A 21,551-nucleotide genomic window follows, 5' to 3' on the forward strand; every position below is an offset into this window, starting at 1 on the left:
AGCTACAGATGTGTGTCACACTTCTCTCTGTGCGCGTGCACCTGGCACTACCATTCCTCCCACAACAAGCAGCCTACATCGTCTTCGTGTTCCTGACATTGCTGTGGATAAACATGCGACACTCTGCGCCCGCCTGATTGATTGGGTGCTGGCATTTTGGCATGTCTTGTGAAAACTGTTGTGCAATTGCAAGAAGTCGCGTGCGATTAAGGTGTGAACTTCGTGGAGCACACACAAGCATTGCGTGCGGTCGCACGTTGCATAGGATAAGAGCAAACAATTGTATGCACCGCCTCTTATTGTATAGCACTTAATTAACCGCTTCAAGAAAGTTTCATTTCACAAAGATCCCAACATGTCCGTCCGATATGCGTAATTTTCTTATCTATAACTTTCAGGGGCAATACCATCTACGCGTACCTGTCAGTCAATGGATTTGCGTTCTGCTTATTATAACATCTACACATTTTGTGGGACAATGCTCTAACAAGGCATGTATTCCATGCTTGTTAATCGCAGCCCCAGCGTGGCTACATAAACCCGGCTTTACCGCTTTGTTTCATCACACGGCTACACAAAGGCAACAACTATGTTAGCTAGTACAACGCGTCACATATGATGCGCATGTTCTGACGTTTACGATACAAGTTTGTAGGCTTAATGTTCTACAAATCCATCAATAAGGTTTTTATACTAGCAGCAAAAATGACATAGGAGAACTGCGTGATTTCGGTTTGTCTCGAAAATGATGGCGCTTACAGAGGCAGCCGAATGCGCTTTGAACACTCCTATTCAAACAATTTATATAAAGCCGAATTTCGGAACACGTCAGAGCACTCCGAATAGCGTTACTGAGGCCAGTCACAAGCAACGATCGCTCACCGCCGTGCTTGCAGTCCACGAGGCACATGTCCACGGGGCTGTGCGGCGATCCAGTGCTGCTGCGTTGGCAGTCCTCGAAGCCGTACTTCTGGCAGATGGAGCCCTCGCAGCGGCCTGCCTGACACACCTGTGTGCCATTATTGCACTCGGACAGGTTGGCCTTGTGCCGGGGTTCGGGGCACTGCGCTGCCACGCCGGTGATCACCGTGCGTCAAGGGCTTTGACGCACGCTGACAGAAGCTGACGAGTCGTGTGTGTTATTAGGTAAATAATCCTGCTCTCGGGGGAATATTCAGCCCAGCGGCCGCTAGAAGGAGCTGTAGCCTGACATGTGCGTATATACATTACCGGCTTACCTCATGCATAGGGTTCAGCGTTTTCGGTTTAAACAGTAAGAAAAAAGCCAAGAAGGGTACACATTTTTGTTCAGGAATGGCGGCTTCAACCGAAAAGGGCTAGTGAAAGCAAATTTACAGGAAGGGATCAGCGCTCAGCTGCGACTATAGATGTACTCGGGTGCAAGTAGTCTGGCAACCTCAAGGTAACGCGACAGCCCATGCCACCCAAGCAATATTCACTTTCTGATGCAAAAGAATGAAATGGCTCATTCGGTGAAAAAGCCGGCGGTGCCTCCAGCAGCGAGACGGCGCATAATTTCCCACAGGCTGCGACGCCACGTTGGGGTAGAGTGGACGAATCGGAAGACCTCCTGCTGCAATAGCGCGTCAGGTGTTGCGTGAGAGAAGAAGGCATCGCCACGACGTCACGTCACCAGCATACCTTGACGGAGAATATTCGGCGACGCAACGCGGCGGGGCGCGACGGGCTGTAGTCGGCGAGGCAGTCGCGTGACGCGCGCGTATGGGTGTCTCTCTCGGAAGCCGGCGCGCGGTCCGTATCTCTCTCTCTCTCTTTCTCTCTCACTCACTCACTCCCGCTGGGCTTAGCTGCTGCGCGCGCCTGCCGGCCTTGGTGGCCGCTGCTGCTTTCTCGGTCTCGTCGCGCAGAACGTCGGTGGCATGCGGCGTCCTTTATTTCTCAGCGATATCGTCCAAAGGATTCTGGTCTACAGCCAGCGTGTTAACGTTGGCTGTACAAAAAAAAAAGAGACTTAGAACAGATAAGCCGCACCAATTGAATTGCAAAGTTCGATATCATACACCACAGCAAAACTCGAAAACATTACCAGCAGCGCAAAACTCGAAGGACAACTCAGCGACGTTCTGTTGGACATTAATGCTTTCGCATTTACAACTCATAAGGAAGTGCTTATAGTGTCTACGGATTTCTTTATTTGCGTCCATTTTATTTGCCGGTGCGACGAGCGCTAGAAGCAAGGAGGGGGTAAGCTGCGGGGTCGAAGGACCCTGGCCGAAGTGCTTACAGTTCTACACTACAGCCGCAGCGTTGGATAAGTGACGTACAAGTGAGTGACGGCAAGTTCACTGATGATAACGTCGCGACGTGTGTACTTAGTCGTGTTCTATGTCGCTGAAGGTCTGTACACGCACAATACTGCAATGTCATACTTTATATTTGTCAGAATAAAAAGTGAGCTCCCCTTAATTTCTTCATAGTCACATCACCGTATGATGTTTTGCCGTCGCTGGACTGCGTCTCACAAACTGTTATTCTTTATTGGATGCAACTAAAGTGTTCAATTGCCGCATCTGCACTTATACAACGCGTCGTATACGTTGTACACTTTGTAACTTGACGAGAAAGCATGCTGAATTTTCGAGACATGAAAACTGAAAAATGCTCAACTCCTCTCAATTATACGTGCTAACAAGAAGTATGCGATTTCAAGGAGGCCCTGTGTTTTACATCGTGTATGTTACTTCAAAACACACAGCGGTTCATGGCGGAACACGATTATTTACTGCGTCGGTGTACGCAGAGTAAACAAGCATTTAGTGAAGGATATCTGCAGAAGGAAGCATGGTTGCATTCATTCTCCGCTGAGCAGCGCTGATTTGCCCTGACGTAGTGGCAGTCTGTGCTGCAGCAGCTTCCAGCAGACGGGCTGCGTAGAGATAACATGAAATATGTATCGCCCATGGACGGATGAGATTAAGGAGTTTGCAGGGACAGCATGGCCATAATTAGCACATGACCGGGGTAGTTGGAGAAGTAGGGAGAGGCCTTTGCCCTGCAGTGGGCGTAGCCAGGATGATGGTGATGATTATGATGATGGTGATGTATGGCATCAGCGGGGTACTCTTTACTCGGGAGACTGGTTTTGGACGCATCATAAGACGCCAACAAACATTGACACCAAGGACAACATAGGGGAAATTACGTGCACTTAATAAATTAGTAAAGTATAATTAACAATTGATACAATCATTTATTAAGTAATTTAAATAATTTAATTATTAATAAATAATTAATAAATTGATGAAAATGAAAGTGGATGAAAGAACAACTTGCCACAGGTGGGGAACGATCCCACAACCTTCGCATTTCGTGTGCGATGCTCTACCAATTACCACGGCACCGTTTTCCCATCCACTTTCTTGGGTATTTATGTTTCCCAGTAGAACCCTGGGAGTGTTAGGCAGCGCCACCACTCACAAACCTTGGCGGCGAATGTGGAACATCCTTTCTGCCACAGGCGTCGCGAAAACGTGATTTTTTTGGGGTGAAGGCAATCGGTCATAAACCCACACATGCTACCTGAAGGTATCACTGTTACCGGATTCGAGACCCTCGTTAAGTTATAAACGGGGTTAACCGAGCGCCCGATTTTTATTAGTCATATCATAATAAGCCAACAAACACTGACACCAAAGACAACGTAGGGGAAATTATTTGTGCTTAATAAATGAAACAAAGAAACGATAAATTAATGGAAATGAAAGTGGTTCCCCACCTGCGGCAAGTTGTTTTTTTCGCACACTTTCATTTCCATTAATTTATCATTTCTTAGTTTCATTTAAAAAGCACAATTTATTTCCCCTATGTTGTCCTTGGTTTCAGTGTTTGCTGGCTTCTTATGATATGACTAATAAAAATCGGGCCCCTCGGTTACCCCGTTTCTTCTGGCTTTGGACACGTTATACCTGTCATGATCAGTATATTATTGACCTGTAATGCAGGAAGAATGACTCTCCTAGTGACATCCACTTACTTCTGTATTGCGTCAGTCAACTTTTCCTGTGCTTACAAATGGCTTAATATCATCGACTATTTATTTGTCACCCTCTACTACCCTATACTTAGCAACCATTGTTACTGTAATAGCCTGATAGATACCTGCCATACGAACTGCGTGCACTGCCGAAATCCTTTTTTTTATCTCGATATCAATTAAAGTATCAGCTACCAGCACTGATCACCCCTTCGTTGAAAACTCTGCGCCCATCAGTTTTGTTTCATCGATAATTGTGACATATTAAAGTTCCTCCCGTGATGGGGTCACTCTCCAAGCATCAGTCATGTAGCTGCAGAACGCACCGATTCTTGATATTCGTAAGCTGCCTGTGATGTTTTAGCTGTCAACAAATGCTAGTTTAAGCAGACATGCACACGCAGTTGCAAGAACAAACATTTCTTGTCTGAAAATTATGCAGAATAAAGATATTCTTGTTTCATATACAACACCCATAGGCGGCAAACATCTATGGCCTATCTCACGAATTGACATGGCCTCCGTATGCGCCCGAATCGCGGCGAAATTACACCGTTTGCAAACGATTTTCACCGTTGTCAATAAACAGCTTCAATTTGGCACTTGTACGGAGTTTAACATGAACCAACGAGAATAAAACACGATAAAACCATTATATTCACGCAAGCTCGAACGAAGACATACCGATCTTTTTTTTTTTTTTTTTTGCTCAGGACAATAACCGAAAGGAATGTGAGTTACCACATAATGTCGCAAACTCACCTACAATTAATGCGTTTTTCACTTATGCATGAGCATTTATGATTTTGGAGATTTTACTCATGCCTAGCCTCATTTCCTTGTTATATGTCGTACGTTCATCGTATACCTCTAACGCCTTGCTTTTCTTTTCAATTAATTCAGTGCAACGCGCCTATATGATAGCCGTGATCCTACCGTCGATATAATTTTCTTTTCAAGTTGCAGGGTGTGCATGTGTTTGCGCTAATAAGCATTTTATTACTTCTTGTGGCTTCATAACGGCTCAAAAGTGGAAATCTGTAGTTCGTGTTGACACTCCTGCCTTGGCTGTCGAGAGGCAGTACTGTAATGAAGAAGAAAAAAATCACGGTGACTGCGCCACATCGGCGTTGACGGGACGCACCTGCACTGAGCGTTCGGACGCAGCGTGCAGCCGGCAGCACGCTGCGAATTCTTGCGCGCATAGCAGCACAGGTCGCGGCAGTTTTTCTCGTGGTACCCACAGTCACAGTCTTCGTTTTCCTCGCGCACGTTGTTGCCGCAGAAGGACTCCTGGTGAGCTGCAAATGAGGTGAGCTGTTCACGTATTGTAGTTTGGAGCACGTTGAAGCTCAGCATCTGCATTCCCCTGATGATCACAAATCGTCATCTCGACATCCTTACTCTGCCCAGCGTTGCTATGCTACCAAAGGTTTTGTGAAAGAGAAAACGCGAGCCGACACCGCTCCATGCTCTCAGCGTGACCTGTGCAAATGGTAACCTGCGAGCAAGCGCTATAATAAGAAGCGGGTATTTCCTCTCACTTGCCGGGAGGAATATTGCGCCCTATGGGACGCTTACGCATGGTTTATCAGTGTTATAGGGCCTAATTAACCTAATAGTGTTACGGTGCATTTGGACAAGACCGTGCGCGCAAGAGGGAGACGAAGAGGAAGTGGTAGACTGTCTACTAGAGCTGTGACCTTTGTACCAGCCTGCGCGTTTCCCACCAACTTTTTCCTATGTAAATAGTTATATATGGGTTTGTACGTCGGGCTTCCTCTTTTAACCACTCGATCTCGTAATCGATCGGTCAGTAGTCTACTGTGAATGCGCTGCTTCTGATCAGCGACCACTGAACGCTCTGGTCTTGTATCATCGTGCGTCGTGTCCGACGAATATCGCATGGTGACGCTGACAGCCTACAACGCCTATAATGTCACTGTATATGGCTGGAGAGCCATATGCAGAAACACTAGCGGCGCCTGTACTCACATGCATAATCTAAAAATGCTTTTGGCCGTATGAGTGATTAGGCATCATAACCTAGCAGATCGCGAAAACAGGTGTTTAATTACTTGCATGCTATCAACATACGAGACGGTTGCAGCAGCAATAATCACTATGACAGCGCAAATTTCTCCCGATATGATTAAAGCCGTACACAGAAAGCAGTTCTCCTTATCGTAGAGGCCGTTGATGATGGCGTAGAGGACGGCGCTAATGCTGCGTAAGCTGCAGGGGGAAAATTTCCGGTTGAACGGTTGAAGACCCGTCGTCGCCCGGGCGAACATGATGTAGTTGCCATAGGAGCCACCTGGGGCACACTCGGGTGTCTCGTCATGCTGTAGAAAGTTTACAGCAGTCAGACAGCATCTTAGTCACACCAGCTGGGAAACGAGCCATAGTCGCTATGTTGCAAAAATCAGTAATCATTCCATATCTTTGAAATGTGAGAATCTCCATGTCCCCATTTTACAAAAATAAAATAATTACCATTTTATTATTGATTTCGAAGCACCATCGACATTGTTACGTCTTGCTATTATATTGCACACGATGCCCGTTGACCAACCACTGGGGCCAAATTAGTCCGGCGGCCTCAACTACGGCATGCCTCAAATCATGTCGTCGTTTTAGCGCGCGAACTTTTACTTCGCCTTTAATAATTAAGTGCATGGTCACGAGAACTGCCTGCTTTGCAAGATAAAGTAAGCGCGTGTCGGCAGCCGGGCGATTAAAAACTTTTATTCCAGTATAAAACATAAAGAGGTCCGGCGTGATGAGGCACGCGCAGATCGTACAGTACCATGCGGCGTGATACTTACTCAGCTCTGCTGCATCCTACTTATTATATAGAGGCCGAATGGTCAATTTCAGCGCCGCTCGTGTTGGGGAGTACCGACAGTGCTCGCGTGACTGCTTTGTGCTTTGGTGCAGCTCTATGAGCAGGTCTCTGGGAAGTGCTTGTCTTGGTAGACAGAATTGGCCTCAGGCTGCGGATATACGTCTCGCAGATGCTCGCCAGAGCGTCAACTTCGTGGCCTCTTCCGCACTCGCTGAGCAAGGTTCAACAGCAGATCTAAGAAAGACAGCTGGAAACCAGAGCCGCTGGCTTCCGCCATACACGGTGGCCTGCTGGCCTGGCGTCGCTTGCGCAGGTTTCTGCTTCCGTGGTTGGATATCCTTCGGTGTTGGTACACATCGTGAAGTTGATGGCGAACCACGATGCCGGGTATTTCCTGTGGTTCCAAGTTTATAGGACGCATCGAGAGTGGGGTCCTAGCATGGCATCCCATCGTCCTCTGCACAGGCGACTGGAGGACATAGGGTACTGCCCCAAACAAGCGAAACCATTTGAAACTCTTCAATTTAGTTTATCAGCTTCTTGGCCTCCTTGATCTCTCATTTCGCCATGCCATCGGAGAGCCCGTGGTGTGGGCTAGACATGATGCGAACAACGCTTAAGGCGCTCAGAAAATCTGAAATTTCAGCTTTTGAAAGGTAGGCCGTTATCAGTATACAACTTCACAGGCCAGGCATAGACCGCACACAATGAATAAACCCCTGTTTATCGAGTTGGTGAACCATGTTGTTTCAACAGCGCAGAAGCAGACAAAGCACGGTTAGAAAAACGAAGACAAGCGCTGTCTTTCAACTGAAACTTATTGGTGGCGTGGGTTTATTCACGTGTGGCATTCTGTATATATTCCTTGCACTTAGAAAACATATTTCAGCTAAAGTTACAGAAAATACATCTAAAACAGAGACAGTACAAATGCTAGACTGCAATCGATCTAGTACAGCGTGACTAGAGCAAGCAGGCTAAGTGACTATTTGTAGCCTCCTCTGTTCAAAGTGGATGTCATTGGAAATAATAATCGTCATGACATCGTCTTCTAACGAATGATAACGAATGAGTGTCTTTCTTTTTTTACGTCCGAAATATTTTTATGGCGATCGTTGATGCGGTCTTCATTACATATACTGTGACAGAATTCAGAATCTCCCTGCTATAGTTCTTACATTGTTGGATTTATGCGTAATACTTCCATTCTGTTTCCACACTTCTTGTTTAACATTTACGATGAGCCATGCAAGCGAAACACTTTGCCAAAGCATGTACGTAGCCTTTCTGCACACGTGCTGTTTGTATGCCAGTTTGTGCACGCATGTGTTCGCCAGCACGTGCTTCGTCATCACCGTGTTACGTCTTAATACGGTGATGAGCATTCCTTCGACGTTTCCCACAGGGCAGTTCTTTCATCAGCGCGCACCAGGGGCGTAGCCAGGGGGGGGGCTTATGGGGCTTCAGCCCCCCCCGAAATTTTTTCGTGCTGTCCATGCACCGCCGACCAAAGCAAACACCGGCGCCGGAAATCATTCTGGATTTTGTCTAGAACGTCTTTTTCACGCTCGAAAAGCCATTTCACCGCAAAAATTGCGAACTCGGGCTGGATTTCGCGGCAACGCCCATGCACCGGGAGTCACATAGCGCAAGCAGCCCCATCCGAGCACAAAGTTTCAAGGACATTTTGATGGCGAACGGGCTAGCCGGGCGTTTCGCAGAGGCCGCGGAATCTACACTGTATCATGGTATCTACGGAGCGCGTGGATGTCAATTCCGAAACTTTATGGGTATAAAGTTCTCATAAACTTTTGATGTGGAAGGTGCATTGACATTTCCAAACGTGTGCTTTAGATTTCAATTGCGGAACTTTGTAAGTTTAATGTTCCCATAAATATTTGACGCCAAAGGTTCATTAACTTTTTCAAAGTCGTACATCGGGCCATACAACGAGACAAGCCAAATCAACACACTATCAGACAAGTTGACAAAGCCCGCAGCGAGGCCCGATGAGAAGAATCGTTGTGGTGGTTCATTCGTGCCGTCATGCCACATAAAAAAAATATGAACATTTTTTTCCACCTGCGCCAAAGCATCCAGTGAAGACTAGTACTAAAGCCAGCCAAGGTAACTACGTTCTTATTAATTTTTTCAACTTTGACTTTTAATCGCGAGGACACATTGAGCCTCTTCAATTTTTTTCTCTCTCCCCTATGCGCGGGCTGCCAGAGCCAGCCAGAGCGCATGCGTCTTTCTCGTGTTGCCCCGACCACCGCGCGGCGCACTTCGGTGCGCGTTCGGTTTTCTCTGGCCGAGTGCATTTTCGCCTGGCCGAGTTTTGGACGCTTTCTAGCTAGAAGACGAAAAAAAGAAACAATGGTCGCTGGCCGCCATCACTGTGGGGACTCGATGGATTTCACCGCGTTCGCCTGAGCGCAACCTCTCCAGAAAGTCTTGTCTAGCCGGTGTAGAATACCGAGCAGTTTGCCTATGGTTCTAGGTGGACCAAACGTCTCACGATTTCTTCGATATTCTTTCGGTAGCCAAATTAGGTGCCCAAAGTAGGCATTCGATTGTGAAAATACTTTCCTTTGCGTTTCTGCATTTCGGTGCCCCCGCCCCACAAAAGGAAAAGGACATTGTTGTAGCACAGCGAATTGTCGCATGGTGAAAGTTCGATTTCGTTGTTTCTTCTTTTGCGGAAAGTAATGGGCCATGGGATGCTTCAGCTGCCGGATACTCTTATTATATTATTGCGATAGCAATTATATCGACACTCTAGGCGCATTCCTACCTTTGCCGTCGCCCTCATGTTCCGCATAAAGTCCAAGCGCGATAACATCCTAACCGCGCACCGCATGCTGTATGTGCGATTCACGTAAGGAGGGGGAGGGGGGGCTGCAATGGATGAGCCGACGATGGTGGCTCAGTCTTGTGTGCGCAAGGGAGAAAAGTGAGGAGCAAGCGCGCCGCTTTCCGTCGCGCGCGATACATCGGGGGGGAGTGGATGGAATGGGGGAGGGATCTAGGATTCTGTAAATCTGTGATTGCGCAACATGTTTATTTGCCTTGTTTGACTCATCATATACCGCGACTTTTTCTTAGATACGTAGATTTATTGGAGACTTATAGGTACGTTTAGATATCATGTTGCGAGGTTTTGTGCATACGTGCAGTATGCAAGTATGCAGTACTTTGTTTCCAGTGGCACTTTCTTGCCCTTTATCAAGCTGTATCTTGGCATTTGTATATTCCATTGTATCTTCGCGTTTCTATTGTACGAAGGCGAGTGAAATGAAAGTGAGCCCACCCATCCTGCGCAATTACGGTTCTGTTAATTATCTGCAAGGCCTGCGCGTAGCACACAGGCATCTCTCATTTACAAAAGTGACACGCAGGTGTGAGGATGAATGTTCTTTAATGCGCACATACACTGGGTTGAACATGGTTGCGAGAGGTAACGGACGCTCCAGAAGTCGAGTAGCGTGGTGCCGTGATGTTTTTGACAGCTGAAGGTGTTTCCCAAAAAGAAATTAGTGACCGTATGGCTGCCGTGTACATTGCAAGCAAGCAAGCAAGTAAAGTAAGTAAAGTAAGTAAGTAAAGAAAGTAAAGTAAGTAAGTGCTTTATTTCCCATATACAATATACATTTGAATATGGACAGGTCTTGAGGAAGAAAGCTGCGTCAGCAGCTTGACTAAGTCCTATTGAACATTGAACATTGCGTTTCATTGGCCACTGTCAAGCGTTAGAACAAACGGTTCAAAGAAGGACGTGAAAGTTGCAAAGACGATCCCAGACCGCACCAAAGCCATCGTGCAATCACTCCTAACAAAACTGAAAAGGTTGATGAGCTGATGACACAAGAACGGAGGATAAGCATCGATGAACTGGCAGAGCGTGTGAACATCAGTCCTGGTTCGGTTCACCGTCACCGTTCACGCCATAATTCATGAACATCTCGGTTATCAGCTCTTATGTACGCTATGGATGTCAAAGATTTTGAACCACCGCCAGAGTACGGAGAAGTTCGGCGCTGCCTTTACTCTCTGATCCGGTATCACAATAAGGGTGACGATTTCTTGTCTGCAATTGTGATCGGAGACGAACCATCATGCCACTACTACGAGCCTGAAACACGACGGCAAAGCTTACAATGGAAACATTCGAATTCACCACCCCCAAAGAAAGCAAATGCCGTCATTTCCGCCGGAAAGATGTTGCTGACTTATTTTTCGCTTGTCATGGACCATTACTGATAGAATTTGCTAAATCTTGAGGGACTATCAATTGTTTCAGATATTGTCAAACGCCGGATCGGCTGCGTGTTGCAATCAAGAACAAACTACGTGAAAAATTGACGAATGGGTTCATTCAATGACAATGCCCGTCCACACGTCGCTGATGTGGTTAACACAAGACTGGCAAAGTTCAAGCGGAAAACGCTGCAACATCCGCCATACAGCTCAGACCTGTCGCCTTGCGACTTCCACAATTTGGGGCAGCCGAAAAAACAGCTCAAGAGAACCAGATTCCTCTCGGATGATGACGTGAAAGTCAGTTGCAGACGTTTTGAAGCAACAACCCAAGGAGGTTTATGAGACGGGAATTACGCGACTCGTTAGTCAATGGGCCAAATGTCTGAATGCTCATGGAGGCTACTTTTAAATAAAGTATCCCGTCTGTCATATATTCGCATTGGCTCACTTTCATTTGACTGGCCCTCGTATATTCTGCAGAACTCCTGCTTTTTATACGTGCTCTCTGTTGCGACTATAATTTCGTTGCAATTACTCATGATACATGACCGGTGACAGCTGCTCCGGCGTAATACATTGGAACAAATGACAGCGTCATTGAGATTTTTCACAGGCCCTTGCATATGTACAAGAATGTAAACAAGGATCTTGAATGACAAAGTTTCATTACCATATTTGTCCTCAACTTGTTCATTTCATGGGCTTTACATTTTTCATATCAGTGGCATGCACTGCTTTGCTGGTTTCGAACTGATGTAGTTCTAAAGTTCGTGTGATATTTTCTTTACTTACTAAGTAGACAGAAACATGGAAGCATCGACATCAGTTATGTTGGGCACAATTTTTGGCACATACGAGTATAATATTCAATGAAAAAATACATAGTTTGCTTGTATTGACAGTGCGTAGCGTTCAAGAATTCGTTTGCAGCATCTTTGGTAATGACAATACAGTTATTATTCATGTATTTGATCCCTAGGCAAATTGTTTAAGAGGAAGCTTTAGCTCGGGCCCAACTCCGACGCGGCCTATTCAGATACATGTAAAACGCAGAAACGCTTTTCTGAGATAACTCTTGAATCGCTTTTAATGAAATTTGTTGCAGTTGAGAGAGTAAGTTAAATTCTAGTGTCTGTCGGAAGCGGAATTTTGATTTAGGGTCCGAACTTTGTTTAAAATATTTTGAAAAATTCGAAACTCCGAAAAAAAATAGAAGCACGAAGTTTACAATTTAATAGGTCTTCATCAAGAACAGATATCGTGGTTCTGTAAACGGCGTCCATTACACCATTCAAAGCGGACAAATTCGATATGTCTATTTGAATTGGTTATGTTATGTACAAGGGTTCTGCAAAAGCCTTATTTCCATAATACTTAATTTTTTGAGACTCATGTGTAACATCAATTTTGTCCGCTGAAGATGTACTATTATGTGCAATTTGCAGAATTGTGATATCAATTTTCATTGCTGATTTACAGAGTTGTAAGCTTCATTCTTTCGTTTTCAGAAAATTTTTGATGTTTGCCACTTTTTAATAAAATATTGACGACCTAAATCGAAAATTGGAAACAAAGAATCACTAGAATTTCAGTTTTTGTTTTAAATTCAACAAACCTCATCAAATTTGGTGAAGTGGTTGCCGAGAAAAATGAATTTTCCTTCTACATGTATTTAGATAGGAGCATCCGACCTAATATTTCCTCTTAAGAGGTGGCCGAGCTGCATTGTGAGCCCCCCCCGAACGAAATTTCTGGCTACGCCACTGGCGCGCACCCATACGACGCCGAGGCCCGATATAGACTGACGCGCAAAGGAGCTGACTTCGAGGTGACAACAACCGCCGTACTCCGTGGAAGCGGTAACCACCGCGAAGACCACTCTGCCTGAACCTGACCCTGACAAGCTGAACTAATTGATGAAAGGGGGCCAATGGCGAGGTCTACCGTGTGAAGTGTCGACCTCGGTTTCCCAGATTACCACGCAGTTGCGCCATATGAGGGGGATGGGGGGGGGGGGGGGGCAATGGTGCAACATAGGAGGCGGAGCCGCCGGAACGGTGCAACGTCATGGGAGCGATTTTGCGACCGATTCGACTATTCTGGTTGGCCGAGATACAGTCATCTGGTCTCCTGGGGAGGACGAAGGTTTTAAAAGCGGGGACTTTTGGTGCAGTGAGAGGTGCTGGCGTGTTCTGATGTGAGCTGAGACATTTAATATGATCCTACATGGAGTGGGCTTCCGTATCCAGTGTAACTTCCGTAGCCAGTGTAACTTCCGTAGCCAGTGGCTTCCGTAGCCAGTGTAACTAAAGTAAAATAAACCCTTTTTTCTTCATTCCTACCATCCGCCGTACTCATCTCTGTGCAGGGTGGATTCCTGATTGATTGATTGATGTTTGATATTTAATGGTGCAAGTGCCAGGTATGGCCAAAGAGCGCCATGCTAGTGTTACAGAGTTCGTCGTTGTCTGATGGTTTCTGTGAATTTAATGTGATGCGGCTGTAAAGGGGCCTAAAAGAGTTGGTGTAAGTTGCATAATATCTACGCGTAATAAAATTATGGCATGAATATCGACGTGTACTATGAACACTAAAATGCACGGGGAAAGAATAATGCAATATACAAAATATGTGAGATGCTAACGTTGTCTAGAGCATTTCTGCCTCACCAGAGCCCTTGAAAGCCAAAGGCCTAGAGGCATGTGCTATGCAAAGAAAACTACCGTAGATGCATCCTCTGGAAACAATGTACTACGAAATTAATGGGCTTGTAACGTGTAGCACAACATCTTTCAAGAAAGCGAGCACTGCTTTGGTCTTAAAAAGCCGTTCTTCACCAAGAAACATGGACGGATGCAGAGGGACGCGATGGCGGTATGCAAATGGAAAATGTTTCCTCCTGGTCTCTTTCGGCTTCCCGGCACTCCAGGAAGACGTGGAGGACGGTCAGCCTGTCGCCACATCTTCCAGAGGTTGGAGGTTCGTTACCGCTAAGGAGAAAGTTATAAGTGCCGAATGTGTGTCCTATTCTTAGTCTAGTGAATAGGACGTCTGTTCGTGTTTTCGTAGTTGGGTGCCAGAAACCTAACTTGGGCTTAATTAGGTGAAGCTCATTGGTCGTTTCTGCGTCCCACAAGCGTTGCCAGTGGCTTCGCAGTTTGTTTCTTTGGAAAAGCTTCATGTCTGTGGCAGGGACTGCAGCAGAACGAATACCCTGCGATGCTATTGATTTGGCGATCTCGTCTGCAAGCACATTTCCCTCCATTCCTCTATGGCCAGGAACCCAGCATATTACTACATGTCAGTGTGATAAGTATATGTTACATAAGATGAGCACTGTTCATTGAAGACACGGAAATGCATAGCTCACGGAAATGCATAGCGATTTCAAGCTCAGGAGCGTGCTTTGTGACCTTTACAAAGGATACGTCACATTCTATCACCTGCCACTCCCAGGGCTGTAATAGCGTAATAGCTTAGTTGCAGGCATTAGGCTATGTTCGAGTATGGGGACATCCATTTCTTCACTAAGTTCTCTTATACGCAGTGACAAAGAAAGGCTCATAGAGGATCTGTTATGAAAAAGTATTTCCAAGTCGTTAACTGTCGTGTAACACGGATGTTCCTTATCAGAGCGCACTTTGAGAAAATAGGTGAAGCTGATGTGTGTTCTCTGAAAATGGAGAGACCACTCCTCTGACTCTACGTATAGACTTTCGACAGGGCTTGTTCTAAAGGCGCCAGTGGCCAGGCGGTACCCAGGTGGTGGACTGGGTATAACATCTTTAGCGCGCTCAGGGTGGCAGAGTGATAAACCAGGGCACCATAGTCCAATCGTGATCCAACTAGGCTCCTATAAAGATTCAGTAAACACTTCCTGTCGCTACCCCATGTTGTGTGGGATAGGATTTTAAGTAGATTCATTGTTTTAAGACATTTTGCTTTAAGATATTGTATGTGCGGAATGAAGGTAAGCTTGGAGTCAAGTATGGCACCTAAGAATTTGTGTTCCTTGTTGACAGGGATTTGTTGCCCATATATTTCGGCAGTGGGATCTGCAGCAAGCCCTTTCTTCCTGGTGAAAAGAACGCAAGAACTTTTGTTGGGGTTAACTTTGAACCCGTTTTCGTCTGCCCACTTGAAAACTTTGTTCAAGCACTGTTGTACTTGTCTCTCACAGACTGTTAGGTTGGAGGATTTGAAACCTACTTGTATGTCGTCTACGTAGACGATATAAAAAATAGATGGTGGTAATACTTTACAATGCGTGTTCATTTTACCGACAAATAGCGTGCAACTCAGTACGCTTCCCTGGGGTACCCCAGTTTCCTGTATGAATGCACGCGACCGCGCATTACCTATTTTCACCCGGAATGTACGGTTGTGCAGGTAGCTTTCTATAATGTTCAACATAGTGACGCGGATGCCCAACGTCGACAGGTAACGCAGGATTCCATAGCGCCAACTTGTATCGTACGCCTTTTCCATGTCGAGAAACACGGATAAGAGAGATTGTTTATGCACGAAGGCGTCACGAATGTTTGCTTCGATGCGCACTAGATGGTCGGCTGTAGATCTTCCTACTCTAAAACCACACTGATATGGATCAAGAAATTTATTTAGTTCAAGGAAGTGTAAAAGTCGACGGTTTATCATTTTTTCAAGAAGTTTGCATATACAACTTATGAGGGCACTTGGGCGGTAACTTGTTACTCATGTGGGGTCTTTGCCCTGTTTCAGAATAGAAATGATAAGGGCTTCTTTCCATGTGGTAGGGAGGTACCCCACAGCCCGTATAGCGTTAAAAAGATCTAGCAGGGTAATTTGGGTATCACTGGGGAGATGTTTAATCATGTCGTACCTGATCCTATCGGGTCCAGGTGCAGAGCTATGACATGCAGTCAGAGAGGCTCTCAACTCGGCAATGTTAAAAGGCGCGTTAAAGGGTTCGTTCTGTCTGCATTTGCGGTCAATAGCCTTGCGTTCTGCTGCTTGTTTGTCTTTTAGGAAAGCTTTTGCATAATGATTAGGACTGGAAACACGCTGGAAGTGTTCGCCAATGGCGTCAGCTTGCTCTTCCAAGCGGTTCGTTTCACCGTTCACTAGGGGCAACGGATGAATTTCTTGTCCATGTAGCCTTTTCAGCCCATCCCATACTTTAGTCTCTTGTGTATACGAATTGATACTTGAGAGAAACCTCTGCCAGCTTGTCCTCTTTGCCTGTCGTCGCATACTTCTTCCCTGTGATTTAACCTGTTTAAGTTCTATTAGATTTTCGGCTGTAGGACTTTCCCGTAGTTTGCTCCAAGCTTTATTTTGTCTCTTCCGACACTCTCTACAATCATCATTCCACCAGGGGACCCGTCTTTTGGATTAGGTGCCTCTTGTTTGAGGAATGAACTTTTCAGCTGCGTCAATGATAAAAGCGGTGAAGTATGAAACAGCATGATCTATAGTAAAATTATCTATAAAATCCCATGATATGTGGGTGCATTCCCTAAAACGTTCCCAGTCAGCTGAGGCCAGTTTCTAGCGAGGGAAGTGTGGAGGAAAATCAAGTTTGCTTACAAAGTTCAGCGTTACTATGAAGTGGCCACTTCCGAATGGGTTTTTCATTACATACCATTCTAGATTGGGAAAGATGGAAGCGGAGCCGATCACCAGGTCTATTGATGAGTACGAGTTATGATGTTGTTTGTAATATGTTATTTTCTTTATTTATTCAGTACCCACAGGCGCCAGAAGGCATTACAGTGGGGGGGGGGGGAGGGGGGAGGTTTTACAGAACAGTTATAAACTTTCACAAAAGATTTTTTTTTACCCGACGTGAGAAAAAACAACAACAAAAGTTCAACAGAACTTACAGAATTTCCAAAACACGGTAAGTTATACATGGGCAATTCAATCTAAAGGTTAAAGAAATGGGCTAGCTGAGTCACTTCAACAGGGCAAAAAATACATCATTTGACATGACGTTGACGACACTGGCAGGTAACCTATTCCATTCTTTACAGTTCTTGGAAAAAATGTTTTCTTATACAGTTCTGTCTTGCGTGGAACTTCTCGTACCTTTAGCGCATGATCCACGCGTTGTGATCGGTAATGAGGGGGCATTATATATTTGTCCCTTTCTATACCAATTGTACCGTAGAATATGGAGTGGCAAAGCTTCAGTCGCAGCCCTCTGCGTCGTACCTCCAAGGTATCCCAACTAAACTCTTCCTTAGCACTCGTAACGCTGAAATTAACTTTATATCGACCTGACACGTACCGCACACCTAGATTCTGTACCCTCTCAAGTTTATTATAGTCACGTGCCGTCAGAGGGTCCCACACTACACAGGCGTACTCAAGGACGGACCTTACGTACGTCTTGTATAGCAGCTTTCGTGTAGACGTGCTGAATGCCCTGGAGTTCCTACGAAGAAAACCTAACATTTTCCCTGCCTTAGCGGTTACATAGTTAACCTGTTTCTGCCATGATAATTCTGGGGTGTACCAAACAACTAGGTATTTAAACTGTGTTAATTTAGCTATTAACTTGTTATTCCAGGTGTAAGAGAAATTTATAAAGTTCTTCTTTCGAGTGAATGTCATGTTGACTGTTTTGGTTAGGTTTATCTGCATGTGCCACTTAGTGCACCATTCACTAATTATATTGAGGTCTTCCTGAATCAGACTGGCATCATCCATGTTGTTAGTCACCCTATATAATAAGCAGTCATCTGCAAACAGCCTTAGCTGCGATGTAAGACCTTCGCCAATATCATTGATATACAATAAAAAAAGTAAGGGCCCCAGGACGGAGCCCTGGGGTACACCGGATGTAACTGCTTGCGGGCGCGACTGAACCCCGTTTACAACCACGACCTGCCGGCGCAGGGTAAGATATGCTTTAACCCATGCGACAACCTGCGGGTGAATTTTATATTTATGCATTTTTTCTATGAGCAATGAATGGGGTACCGTGTCGAAAGCCTTTCTGAAATCGAGGAAGATACAGTCAACTGAAAGCCGTTTATCCAAAGCAGAAGCAATATCATTTGTGAATTCTAACAACTGTGTAATACAAGAAAACCCCTTACGAAATCCGTGTTGGGAGGACGTAATCACAGAATTAGTATTGAAATGAGCTACAATGCTCATGAATAGAATATGCTCTAGTATTTTACATGCGATGGATGTCAATGATATTGGACGATAGTTTGAAACGTCGCTTCTAGGGCCAGACTTATGAACAGGGACCACAATACCTGTTTTCCAGTCATCAGGCAGGGAGGCTTCGAGCAGCGACTTGTCAAAAATTAATTTCAAGTACTTAGAAAGCGGTTCAGCGCATGGCTTGAACAGGAAGTTTGGTAACTCATCAGCACCACAGGCTTTAGAAGTGTCGAGCCCCCGAAGCAACGATTCGATGCCATGCATATTGATTACAACATCATTCATGTCACTTGTTTCAGGCAGCGTTAGCTCGTCCGCAGAAGGCATTGTGGCAGGAGTGAAAACGGAACAGAAGTAGGCGTTGAAGCATTCTGCTTTGTCAGTGTCGTCATGAACTGTGACATCACCGGACACGAGAGGGGGAATATTTACTACATCCTTTCCGTTCTTTTTCACGTGTCTCCAAAATTCTTTTGGTTTATCTTTTAATCGTGATTGAATAGTTTTTGAATAACTGTCTTTAGCAGTGCGTGTTGCTTCTTTAACCTCTCGAGTTATTTCTTTCAGTTTTTCCGCTGTTTCTCTTGATGGTGTTCTGCAAAAGGCGCGATAAATTCTCTGCCTTTTTTGCGCGAGTTGGCGCAACCTTTTCGTAAACCAAGGTTTGTTTTTGCTTCTTCGCGTCGTCAGTACCCAAGATGTGACAAACCGCTCACGTAGTTCCAGTATCTTTTGCTTCAATAACCGCCACAACTGTTCCACACTCCTACAGTCGGCTTCTGTTTCAAACACAATAAAATAGGCGTCCAACGCTTGATTAATGCAATCTAGATCTGCTTTTTTATAATTGTACACTCTTCTGTTAACATGGGTTGTGGGTTTAACATAGGCTAGTGACATCGTCGACACGACAGCCTGGTGGTCACTTATACCAGGAATCACGAGTGTTGAACCCACAAGATCAGGTCCATTCGTAAGCAACAAGTCCAGAATATTGTTTCCCCGCGTTGGCGAGAGGACCAGCTGGTGCAGTGCATACAGATTCACCATATCCATCATTTCTGTATTGCTTATTCCAGTAGCTGTGATACTATTCGATGTATCCCATTTAATATCCGGTAAATTGAAGTCGCCCCCAATTACCATGGTATCCGTATGCACTGCATCAATTATGCCTTGAAAACACGTGATAACGTCTGGCGATACATTTGGAGGACGATAAAAGCTACATACTGTAATGATCATACGATTCGGAAGTTCTAGTTTGCACAATATGGCTTCACATATGCCGACATTCACTTGAATCTGAGAAGACCTTATGCTGTTATCTATTAGTATAAATACACCTCCTCCATGACAATTTCTGTCTTTTCTGTAGCAGGTGTATCCTGTTGGAAATACCTCCTGATCACTAATGTTTCGTTCTAACCAGGATTCTGTGCCAAGAATGACTGAAGGCTTTACTGCGTCTATGAGTGCACACAATTCATCTTTTTCATTTTTATACTCCTACAATTGAGTAAAAGAAAAGTAAGGTTAATAGCGCTAGACTGGCATCGTCACTTCTGTGAGGTTACCTGCATTGTTACATCATCGCAAACAAATTTCTGCCCGTTCAAAAGTAGGTAATCATACCTAAGGGTAGCCTTATCGCCGTCCCGTTTATGTATCTTTGCATAGTCCCATAAAATCTTTCTTTTCTTTCGCATTGCTTCCGAAAAGTCTTCAGAAATAGCAATTGCAGTACCCTTTAACTTTTTTGCGTTACTTAGCACGCGCTGTTTTTCTTTAAACGAGGCAAATTTCGCAATAATAGGTCTACTCTTCCCAGCGTGAAAGCGTCCTAACCGGTGAGCCCTTTCTATTTCAACAGTGGAAATGCCCAACTTCGAAGAACATATAACCAAGACCTGTCTCTCCGAGTCGACATTTGTCTCATTAGCCTGCTGGTCGGGTATGCCATGAAAAATTAGATTGCCCCTTCTACTACGGTTCTCAAGATCGTCCACCTTTGACGTTAAAGACCTCAAAGCTCGACCCTGAGTCTCGTATTGTCGGGAGCACTCCGTCACGGACGATTTTATTTCATCAACTTTGGTTAACATTGCTTCAAGAGATTTGATACGACCACCTAGTTCGTCTATAGCGAGCCCGTTTGCAGCCTGTACAGATTCAATACTGTTTAATTTCTCCTTAATCAAATTCTGGCCTGCCAAGAGCTGCTGCAAAGTCCCCTCAGTTGAAGGTCCGGGATTCAGTTCAACGTCGCCACATAATATTAAAAGCAGCAAATAAAACGAGAAGCGGCGAAACAGGCGAAACTGTTTCCTTGAACGGTGTTGCGTACATGAGTGCGACAGAACATATTGAAACAATTTCTGGGGTGAAACAGGCAAGATAAACAACGGAAAAAAATAAGAGGATTCCTTATTACCAACCTGCAGAAGCAGTAGAAACATCGTGAAGTGCACTGTTGCCGCCATGCCGGTTTCACGCCCCGTCGGTGCCCTGAAGGGAGCTGCTTTATGAAGCAGACTGATACCGTCCAGCCGGCAATCACTCAATTGGTTGTTGGCGAGAATCGCACATGCGCCGAATTCCATATCGTCAGCCGATGTCATCCCGCTGTCGTCATCAAGTGCCATGTCGGATTCAAGGGTTGTCGGCGCTCGCAGTCCTTGCGAAATGGCTCCCTCCAACGTTGGAAGAAACGCCGGTGTTTTCCTGGCACATTGTCGCGTAGAAGAAGCGCCAGCGACCTGCAGAAGCAGTAGAAACATCGTGAAGTGCACTGTTGCCGCCATGCCGGTTTCACGCCCCGTCGGTGCACTGAAGGGAGCTGCTTTATGAAGCAGACTGATACCGTCCAGCCGGTAATCACTCAATTGGTTGTTGGCGAGAATCGCACATGCGCCGAAATCCGGATCGTCAGCCGATGTCATCCCGCTGTCGTCATCAAGTGCCATGTCGGATTCAAGGGTTGTCGGCGCTCGTAGTCCTTGCGAAATGGCTCCCTCCAACGTTGTAAGAAACGCCGGTGTTTTCCTGGCACATTGTCGCGTAGAAGAAGCGCCAGCGACCTGCAGAAGCAGTAGAAACATCGTGAAGTGCACTGTTGCCGCCATGCCGGTTTCACGCCTTTCACGTTCTTTCTCATTAAAGAGGCACGCACCGGAGGTTAAAAGGAGATTTTCAATGAGTCGACCTCTCGCGTCGCATCGTGAGTCTCTCCACATCGTGTTATGAGCGTTAAAATCTCCCACGAAT

General features: G+C 45.5%; 1 protein-coding gene across 2 annotated transcripts; it reads right to left on the reverse strand.

Moving 5' to 3' along the window:
• Window positions 1-3,936: 3,936 nt before the first annotated feature.
• On the reverse strand, window positions 3,937-20,997 carry LOC129384847 (disintegrin and metalloproteinase domain-containing protein 10-like). 2 transcript variants are annotated; one of them, XM_055070426.2, is made up of 4 exons: window positions 20,723-20,997; window positions 6,180-6,360; window positions 5,160-5,316; window positions 3,937-5,099 (listed from the first exon to the last, which is right to left on the reverse strand). In XM_055070426.2, exons 1-4 carry the CDS (start codon window positions 20,927-20,929, stop codon window positions 5,030-5,032), a joined length of 615 nt encoding a protein of 204 aa, XP_054926401.1. In that variant the 5' UTR covers window positions 20,930-20,997; the 3' UTR covers window positions 3,937-5,029. The 2 variants fall into 2 exon arrangements, 1 of the variants encoding a protein (XP_054926401.1); XR_011894681.1 differs by lacking the exon at window positions 6,180-6,360 and having other exon boundaries at window positions 3,944-5,099.
• Window positions 20,998-21,551: the final 554 nt, after the last annotated feature.

This window comes from Dermacentor andersoni, chromosome 5 (genome assembly GCF_023375885.2).
Source record: "Dermacentor andersoni chromosome 5, qqDerAnde1_hic_scaffold, whole genome shotgun sequence".
In the NCBI taxonomy this organism is placed as follows: Eukaryota; Metazoa; Arthropoda; class Arachnida; order Ixodida; family Ixodidae; genus Dermacentor; species Dermacentor andersoni.